This window comes from Saccoglossus kowalevskii, chromosome 19 (assembly GCF_978046115.1).
Source record: "Saccoglossus kowalevskii chromosome 19, keSacKowa6.1, whole genome shotgun sequence".
NCBI lineage: Eukaryota > Metazoa > Hemichordata > Enteropneusta > Harrimaniidae > Saccoglossus > Saccoglossus kowalevskii.
The window spans coordinates 19,726,860-19,737,973 of NC_140659.1; the positions used below are offsets into that span (position 1 = coordinate 19,726,860).

General features: G+C 36.7%; 1 protein-coding gene across 1 annotated transcript; it reads left to right on the plus strand.

Moving 5' to 3' along the window:
• Positions 1-6,653: 6,653 nt before the first annotated feature.
• LOC100373372 (carbohydrate sulfotransferase 3-like) lies at positions 6,654-7,649 on the plus strand. The gene has a single exon (XM_002737095.1). It carries the CDS (start codon positions 6,654-6,656, stop codon positions 7,647-7,649), a length of 996 nt encoding a protein of 331 aa, XP_002737141.1.
• The last annotated feature ends 3,465 nt before the right edge of the window (positions 7,650-11,114 follow it).

The following is an 11,114-nucleotide window of genomic DNA, read 5'->3' on the forward strand; positions in this document are numbered from 1 at the left end:
GGTGTTCAGAATGACGGCGTAGTAACCATAGTAAAACACAATGGTGGGTATCAGTATCAACAGCACAAACGCTACCTTTGTGTACCCAGATCTGAAAATTAAAGGAGAGTCCGAATTTAGTTAAATCATTATTTGATTGTAGAGTGACGTCACGACTACAAAGTTCCAGACGAGATATCTTAATGAATGAGATATTCATTCATTCATTCATTCATTCATTCATTCATTTATTCATTCATTCATTCATTCATTCATTCATTCATTCATTATCAAGAGGCTCTCAAAAGACGACACTACCTGGTTCTAAAAAAGTCCCTGCATAAGAGTTGTTAGCTTTCAAAATGTCCCAACGATTCCCCAAACATGCCCCTACCACCAACACATTGTGAAAATGACACTTAACTAATAGCATAATATTTTTGAAATGGCAGATGAAATTTTAAATATGCAATACGGACATTGAAAACATAATAAGTTCCCCATTATTATATGCAGATGAATGAAAATCTATTTAGTCCACACTTCTGTAAGATAATATAAACCCAAACAGATACAGATACACTTTTAAGGAATGTGCATAATAATAACAAAGGTTCAGTGGACGTACAGATATAAATTTGTATCAATTTATATGAATAACAAAGGCCGTTACAATCGCCAGCGACGTAATCAACGATGATTTGGGTGGAAGTAATGACGTATGTGGATGAAAGCAATGACGTAGATAGGTGAAAGCTATGACGTATGTGGATGAAAGCATTGACGTAGATGGGTGAAAGCTATGACGTGTGTGGATGAAAACAATGACATAGATGTGTAAAAGTAATGAATCGGACATAGATTTGTCTAAGCAATGATATTGAAGAGACCAAGTAATTATGTTCGAATAGACAACAATTTGTTGGTGTGTAGTAACAAATTATATGGCATTGTATACATTGCATGTGTTTCTTCAACATTGCCCTCTCAATCATTATGTTAGGTGGTCTGGTAGGGATTACGAAACGACTTCGAAAATTGACCAGCATAATTTACATATTTCCCACATCAACATAATAGTAGTCAGTCACGAAGTCACTTTTGCATGCATTTGTTCCCGGAAATGGATATAACGAAACATGAGACAACATGCTAGTAAAGTCCTGGTATCAAAGGAGTTTCATTAATTCATTCGTTTAATCATTCATTTATTCAAATTTCCATTAAGGTGTACACACAACACGACACCATTTGGTGCTCGAACCAGAACTACATACAATCGCGTTATTCTATTTGTTCGTGTCTATCTTTTAAAAATCGTCTAGTTTATAAACATATGCATAACATATGACTTTTAAACATTTATGATTACAATTGGCAGATGAAAATTTGAATTAAATATGCAATATGGACAGGTTTAAACATGTTTTGCTGTGCAGTTGAAGACATAATGAGCTTTCATTTGTGCTATGACATGCAGAGAACTGAATATTATATAAATCCGAACAGATACCGCATTTTTAAGAACAGCGATTAATAAAAACAAATGGACCAACAGCATAGGTTTGTATAAATGTATATGAATACCAAAGGCGATGTGCAAAGCAATGTCATATAGATAGGTGAAGACGACGTAGATGTGCGATGGTGATGACGAAGATAGAAGAGAACAATGACGTAGATGAGTGAAAGCAATGAATTAGATGATTAAAGCAAGGGCATATGTGGGTGAAAGCAACGACATAGATGAGTGAAAGTAAAGGCTTAGATGGGGAAAGCAATAATGTAGATCAGTGAAAACAATGAGGGAAATGGTTAAAGCTACGTCAAAAATGGATGAAAGCAATGACGTAGATGGATGAAAGCAATGACGTAGATGGATGAAAGCAATGTTGTAGATGGATGAAAGCAATGACGTAGATGGATGAAAGCATTGACGTAGATGGATGAAAGCAATGTTGTAGATGGATGAAAGCAATGACGTAGATGGATGAAAGCAATGACGTAGATGGATGAAAGCAATGTTATAGATGAATGGAAGCAATGTAGATGGGTGAAAGCAATGACGTACATGGATGAAAGCAATGACGTAGGTGGATGAAAGCAATGACGTAGATGGATGAAAGCAATGTTGTAGATGGATGAAAACAATGACGTAGATTGATGAAAGCAATGTTGTAGATGGATGGAAGCAATGACGTAGATGGATGGAAGCAATGTTGTAGATGGATGAAAGCAATGACATATAGAAGCGTGAAAATAATTAGTCAGACATGGATTTGTGAAAGCAATGATATTGAAGAGAGCACGCAATTATGTTCAAATAGAGAAAAATGTGTGATTGTGCAATCGTTCATATTTTTAGAAGTTAGTAATTGCAAACACAGATTTGTTCTTGGCGAAAGATTAAAATATTATTAGCGGTATGATCCGTGTTCCTTACATACTAAACTGATACTTCACTAGCCGTATTGATATGTGATCAACATTATTACTCACGTAGTGTAGTCTATTCTCCCTAAATATGACAATTGTCCAAATAATTGACTCACGTGTGTACTACACACACAAGACTTTTTGAAATACAGATCTTATTGTACGTTTATTAATATACATTTCTTCATCGTCATTCGAGCCAACGTTGACGTGTCCGCTTTCCAATATATGCTGATTGATCTATGGTTTGATGTCGTTTGACCAAAACAAGGGGATCGAACGACTCGCACATAAAAGTGATTTGGAGATTTACTTCAATGATCGTGCAATAAGTATGTATCTGTATCTACTGCAGTCGTGTACAGTACAACACAAAATAGAAATGTATACATTACATGAGTTTCTTCAACATTGTCCTCAATAATTATGTTTAGTGGCCTGGTAGGGATTATTGAACGATTTCAGCATTTAAAGAGCATCTGAATTATCCACGTTGGCCGGCGTCACCAGTAGGATATGCATATTTTCTTCCCACATCAACATAATAGTAGTTAGTCACGACGTCACGTTGCATGCATTTATCCCCGGAAATGAATATAACGAAACATGAGCGAACATGCAGTAACGGTTATCATCTAAATAATTCTATTTATGTGTATCGATATTTGAAAATTAAAGGACAGTTCAAGTTAATTAACCAATATTTGGTTGTTGAGTGACGTCACGACTACACTGTCTTAATGACTGCGATATTGGCCCACTGGAATGTTGTTGTTATCAAGCGCAGCCATGTGGCGTCTAACTCACTAGAACAAATCTGAAATGGAGATCGCTAGACAATAGCTACAAATGCGACAAATTGATGATTTATGCAAACATGATGAAGATGCTAAGAACTGGTAACAACCGAGGAGCTGCAATCATTCATTCATTCATTCATTCATTCATTCATTCAATTTCTATCAAGGTGTACACATAACACGACACCATCTGGTGCTCGAACCAGAACTACATACAACAAGTAACCTGTAGAATGCTGTGGGGGTAATATTTTTATATTGATTTTTGTTGCATTTGCAGCAAATAGTTACCAAACAATGTGAAATCTATAGGATAGGATGTACTTCTGAACTGGCTTCACATGCATAGTTCAAGCCTGCCTAACCGGTGCTTATACCAGGATTTAGTTACAGCATCTAGACGGACTGTGGTTACAGCTTTATATTCCAAGTAATCGCAAGAAACTGACATTACAATATGAAATAAAACACTGACACTCTCATGTAATTTATATCAAACCCCTTAAAACAAACTCCTAATACCACGCTAAAGCTTTTGGTAATCACGCTTTTCTGTTTGTCCCACTATGGACATGTTTGAGCATGTTTTGTTTTGCAGTTGAAGACATGATGAGTTTTCATTTGTGTTATACAGCAAACTGAATATTATATAAACCAAACAGATGCCGCACTTCTATCGCATATTTTGTTTTTATTGTGCCACATTTGAGAGTGGACCAACAGCCATAGGTTTGTATCAATTTGTATGAATAGCAAAAGCCGTTACAACCGCCCGCGACGCAAACAACGACGAATATGGATGAAAGTAATGACGAATATGAGTAAAAGCAATGACGTAGATCGGGGAAATCAATGACGTAGATAAGAGAAACAATGCGGACCATTGATGAAAGGATTTGTTAGTGGGATATTTCAATTGGTGTCTTCTGATTTGTATAAAGTTATTAGTTTAATTGGTATGCTTGTACAACTAGCATAATTATTGATTTTTTTTAATTGAACAGGAAGCTCTTTAACGAATATCTTTTTAGGGATTTGACTAAAATCTGAAGAGTCTGTTTGGAAAGCAGTATAACGTAATTTCTTTGAAATACCAACTTTGGAAAACTACTGTAAAACATGTTGAAAAAGCGGAATGTAATTTTAGCAAATTGTGGTAAAATGACGTAATAGCGAAATGTTGATTTAGCGAATCTCTCTTGTCATTGTTGATTTCTTTTTTTGGCGGCCATTTTGAATTGATAATAAAGTCATTAGCGACATCTTGAATTAGTAAATCAGTTCTCTCGCTAAATTCGCGAAAAAGACATGCTCGCGAAAAAGACATGTTTTACAGTATAATGAATGGTTTTCCTGGTGTTACACACAATTGTATTTTGGCTGCAGGTGAACTTTGTACACTGCTTTGTCTCAGTGATTTCACGTGTGATTTGCGGGACAATGTCTCAGCCCAAAAAACATCAGAATGCATAACAAAAAGTAGTACTTTCACCATTTTTAAAATTTGTTTTATGTATTTTGTACCGAACACTAGCACCAGAATACTCCATGTTAAGCAGTAATTAGAAATGTATAACCATGTTGCTTGGAATGAGGTTATTTGAATGCCGAGGAGTGTCTGAGGTTTATTTTTGGTGAGTAAACAGCCTAATACTGAGTATACACTCCTTAACCATCTTGCAAAGATGAAAATAAGATTATTTAGGCATACTTTAATACTAGTGTTTACTGTATATTTTCTAATATGAGAATAGTAAAATGAAAGTAATTTTGACTGACAAAAATTATATGATGAAAATTATTATTGGCTTAATTATTAATTTGTTTACTTTGTTGGCCGTTTGTCCGGTCGCCATTACATGTAACAGATTAACAACAATCAGAGAACAGTAAGGTTGTTTATATTTTCTCGTAAAGCAAGTTATTTGCAATATATATATATATATAAATACATGATTTTCGAGGTGGCACATTAGTTTTGGTTTCGCTGGTTCCGGTAATTCCGTATGCTAGTGCGTAGGGCTATGTCGGGACATTTTCAGTAGTGAGCCCGACTAACGCAACACTGTACTGAAGGGTAGTATGTACCTTAAAATGATTTTAGTTCCGGCTATATACAATGTCAGGCCCTTCATGGTATTACGCCGTCATCATGGTTACGATGCGTTTATTATGTTCAGTAGAGTGATCGTATAGAAGTCATGTCCTCCTCGTTCGCACATTGACCGACTGAAAAATAGACCATGTTATAGGCATCAATTTTGGTTCATTTGTTAGCGTTAGTGTCATTCTACGACCTGCATATTTATCCTCATTTGCTCGATTATATATAAATGTGTTCTAACCACGCCGCTCGTCGTTGTTGTTAGGTATTTTTTTCTGCTGGCACTCTGTGCCAATACTCAGAATGGCAGAAAATTTCATTACAAACGGGTAAAAGTGTTTGCTCTTATTATTGCTCACCAAAGCGCTGAAATAAGTACTCCCCCCTGCTGATTCTTACAATAGCTAAACGATGTGCACGGAAATGGTCTTTTTCCGAGTAAATAACCAGTAACCAATATGATGTGATACACCTGAAACATATACATCCTGCAAGAACAGACATTGATCGAATGAAACATAGTTCATGTTATAGGAAATAATGTTGGTGTTTGGAAGTTATTAAAATTGTTGGTGAAACAGATCATCGTAGAAAACACGACATGGCATATGTATTAACTTTTGCTTGATTATATATAATTAAGTTATATTCGTTCCATCTGCCGTTGTAGGTGATTATTTCTGCTGGTACTTTGTTTACCCAATACTAGGTTTTGCTGTAAGTTACTACAAACAGACAAACGTATTTGTTTTGTGTTTGTAAACGCCGAAATACATACTCCCAGCAAACTCCGTGCAGTGCTCAATGATGTGGGCGAACACAGTCCTTAACAAGTAAGTACCAAAACAGTAGTTTATATATGTGTCGTCAGACTGATGAGGTTACGTTCTGGGTGCGGTGTTACTTCTAAAAGATGGCTAGCGTTAACTTATTAATATTATTACGTACTTGCATCATTTACATTGCGTACTTGCATCATTTACATTGCGTTATTTCAACTTACAGTGTGGTTTAGTTTTAGCTTCTCTTCCCGCGCCTCGCGACTCAAAACACACTATATGTACATGCAACATCGGTAACAATAATCTCTTACTACGACATCGGTTTCAAAATATATTCCGCTCAGTCAATGTATTGAATGGTCATACCTACTACAAGTGTATTAACATATACACTAACAGAAGAACTATTTGAACGACAGTAACGGAGATTTAATATCTGGATTCATTTTCAGATTCGGATTCAGAATGAAAACCAGCACGATAGTCGTGTCGCTGGCCTTCGTTACCGCCATTGTGTTATATTGTAGTTACCACGTTGTTGATCGTGACAATATGTCGATATTGGATCCATTAACCGGCGTAAGTGACATATTGGTAAACAACGATGTCGTAAAAGAGAATGATGGTCTTCGTATTGTGCTTGTTGCTGCATTTCGAACAGGTTCAACATTTACTGGTGAATTGTTAAATATGAATCCAAACATATTTTATTTATTCGAACCGTTCAGGATAATTCAAGACATTGTGAAACGTAATGCTATTGGGAAAGACCTAGAGAATTCAACAAAATTAGAACTGCTGACTGACATTTTTGCTTGCAGATTTCCAACGTATTTTGTGCACCATATTCGACATTGGGGGCTAGCTACCTATGAGAGTAACTCATTAAAAGATGCATGCATGCAACATAAGGGGTGTAAAAATATGACACCCGAAGAACTGGCTGAGACATGTAAGGGGTATAAACACGTAGCCATGAAAGTCATACGTCTACAGTCTCTGAAACTATTACAACCACTGTTAGTTAGAGATAGCATGAATTTGAAGGTTCTTCACCTCATCCGAGATCCTCGAGGAGTTGCATCTTCACGGAAGTATATGTACAAAAATGCTGCCAATAAACCTATCATGAAAGCTGTTGTCGACACAACCAGGAACTATTGCCAAAGCGAGGTAGAGATGCTTGAGCTCAGTTCAGTGATGCCTGACTGGTTGCGTGGTAGATATAAACTTATCCGGTACGAGGATAACGCTATAGGACCCCTCAAGATGGCCAAAAATGTGTACGATTTTCTTAATCTCAAACTACCTCCAAAGGTAACGCAATGGATTAATGAAAACACGAAGAGCGATGTCACACCAATGGGTGTTATGAGTACACGTAAGAATTCCTCTGCTGCGGCCCAATCGTGGCGGTTTAGGCTGTTGTACAACGACGTTGAAGTTATTCAGAACTTGCCTCCTTGTCATAAACTCATGGAAATACTTGGATATAATCGAATTACCAGTCCTATTCAGATGTACAATATGTCATATATATCCTTTTAAATACGCAATCTGGACGAGAAAATGTAATTTGTAGTATTGTTGGTTGATACTTTGTATTGTAAGGTATATTTAACTATGATTTATCACTGCCTTATACGATTGTCAAAACAAACTTATTCCACAATTATACAACATGCATTGTACACTAAACAATATGGAAAACAACAGGCTTTTGGATAATTTGTATTCTCATCAAAATGTACAGTGTTTTTTCCTACTGACTATAAAGTTAGTATTGTCATTTGTACTGTGGTACGATCAGCGAATAAGCAAATTCCGGGAAAAAAAATATTTATCGCAGTGGAAGCCCCAAATCGTTTGTCCAAATTCATTTCATACTACAGCGATTTCAAAAAAACAAAACAAGAAGTTTAAGAATAGAATAACATGATTTATTGCCGTCTCTCTGCATTCTAATTAACAACATGGAAACAGATTTTATACAAGTCCAGGGGTCATGATAATGAGGTCAGTTAACTGGTTACCGGGTTATTGTTCGTTACAAACTGAGGTTGTTTATTCAACAATGCATGATGTGGGTTTTACAATCCAATGGGAACATACTGCGTTGGTTACCGATTTGTTGACAATCCTTTTCAGACTGTGTGATTGAAATATATCTTATTTCCATAGAGAGTAATGTGGTCACTACAGAACGAACAATTTTGTAACTGCTTCTGCTGGCTACCCAAACAATAAATTTATTGACACAAATATTGTATTATTATCATGTTATTATCAATTATCAAAATTAACATATGCATTACATTTATTTTAAACTCTGATGGTGGAACGGTGTGTTTGACGCTTTAAGTGTGGCTTTTATTTAGCATAATACTAGTAGTTAAAAGGCGGTAGTCGTCACGCCACGCATGCGCGAGATATATGGGTCTAATATAAACAAAGATGGCGACGAGTACAAACTGAGACATTACAAAGCTTTAATTAGGTATTTTCAGGTGATTGGAAGGTATCGAAGGAGTCAATGGTGGTAATTAGTGCAAGTCGCGCCCAGGTCAAACCTCATGCTTGTGATTTCAATTAGAAGAGCGCATTGGATTGTGGGAAAATCAATGTTTATCAACACAAATGTTGCACATGCGCAGCGCGACGACCACCACCCTTTAAGGTGGATTCAACTCCTACATACATGCCACTAGAGGGCGCAGTTCAGTTGGCACTATATCTAAAAACGAACACAAATCGGGTAGTGCATTTATATAAAATTCCATGCTTCTAATCAAAAGTGCATAATGATATTGTTAGTGTTTATATCACATTCAACTACACATATTCACTGTCAGCTGGCGTACACGTGATAATAAAATAAATGCGATAAATTTGCAGATATTTACTATAGGGGGTAAGTACTAGTCATCTTGAATACGGCTTGAGACCAAACAGACCGGGATACAAGTACCAATCATTCAAAGCCAAACGATTCGCTTGGGCGGAATTTGTGGTTTCTGTGTGGAAAAATCTCTTGCATACGAACATCTAATTACACCATAGAAGACATTTCCTGGGTATCTAACTGTGAGGCCGTCGCTGACTGGCTCCCGACTCTTGGATGCCGACGATTTCGGTTTCGCATTTAAAATTGGTTTATTGTCTCATACCATTTGTGATATATTGCATCATGTGCAATTTTCGGAGATGTTTTGTGGTCAATGTCAATGAGATCGCCTACAGCCTGTGAAGTAGTGTCCATTTCAACGAAGTATAACGATATAAACGGTTGCTGTTTGATTGGATGGAGTAGTAGCTGGTTCTGAAAAAGCATTTTTTGTAATATCGAGGTAACCATTGAGGGGGGGGGGGTGTTCTTGCACTTTCACTGTCACTGTCAGTACACAAGGATGATATAATAAATCTTTCCCGAGTTCCGTAAAACGTTCGATTTTGCCGTGTGAGGGCGCTGCAAAAGACGTCATTCGCGTGGTTCGACTTGCTCGGAGTTAGCGTACAGTGGGTGGGGGAGCAAAGTCAATAAGGCAGCTACATTGATGTATGCGAGTTAACTGAATGGTGACATCATCGTTTAAAAAACTCGTTCATTTGACACATATTGCATAAAAGTAAATAGTAAAATTAAACATATTGCAAGATACGGTACAAATATGATATGACTTGTCAAGGTTTCCACGCCTACAAAAGCAGCGTAGTGTGTCAACAGGCACTAATATTTGAGCCAAATTAAAAATACTGCCGCTATAAAATTTTGGGTTTTGCATAATCACTATTTTTTTTATTTTTTTTTTTATTTTTTTTTTTTTTCATTTGATTCGTAGAAATGTAGATAAGTAGTAGAATTTGCATTAAAAGACAAAGGATACTTCTTTACTATATATTGCTTTTTTTACAGTAATGCCCTTTTAGACAGAAATAAGAAAACAAGAATTTACGAGCACCGTGATGCCGGAATGTATTGATGCGACTTTCAGATTGTAAACTGTAGGAAATAATCTCAAACTGAATTATTAGGTGATAAAAAACCGAATAATTTAGAAATAAAAAAGTAATTCGTTGTGAATTAATACTCAATAAAGTATAAAGTGTCGACTAATACAGGTCTGCCATGGGTCTGTTAAGTACGCTTCTCCCGCTTACTGATGAACCGGACTTTTAGTGACCCCAGTGCGTGCGCCCGCTTACGTTTAAAATGTAATACACTTTCTTCTTTATAAAGAAATAGGAAATCGGCAACGTTGCAGAAAGCGTAATCGTAGGGAATGCACAGTCGTAGTCTAGTGTCGTTCTTGCATACACATTTTGGAAGAGTGATGATAGTTTGGTTTTCTATAAATGACGTAGTGTTCCATAAGTATGTTTCTAGAAGTTTAAGGACTATTTCACCTGATATTTCACCTGTTATTTTGACACCCTCATAGTTGAATTTTGCATTTGACGCCGGCGGATTGGTATATATGTTCATTTCTGACGGATCCCGCCAACTACTAATAAAATTGAAGTCAAGTGCATTTTTAGTTTTTGTGTGGAACATTCCTTGCATACGAACACATCATTACATGAATAACCCAGAACACTACCCCGGGCCAGGGTATTTAAAACCGAAATCCTCATCAAACTGTAAGACAGTCACTGATTGGCTCCAGAGTTGGATGAAGATTTCGAATTTACATACCCCGAGAAAAGATTTTTTTTCTTTTTTCACCAGCTGACTGTGTTCGCAATCGGCACCAATTTCGAAATCATTGGTGATGTCATTGGATGTTAACTGCAAAGCGGGTCCGGGAGAAGAGTGTTTCGTTGCTCCCTGGTGTTCATCTGTTGGTTATCCAGAAAAACTAGGAAGTTCCAGCAACAGTGACTGGGCCGAAGGAAACGGTGGTGTTAGAATTGTATAATCGGGTTTAGGTATAACGTGCCAAACAACTTTTTTTGAGGAAGGCACTCTACAAAGACAGTCGAGCTGTTTTGATCACAATGTGGCTTGTTTAGTAT

Excerpts from the sequence above, each read along its gene's own strand:
- LOC100373372 (XM_002737095.1), top strand. The coding sequence starts at position 6,654 with ATGTCGATATTGGATCCATTAACCGGCGTAAGTGACATATTGGTAAAC.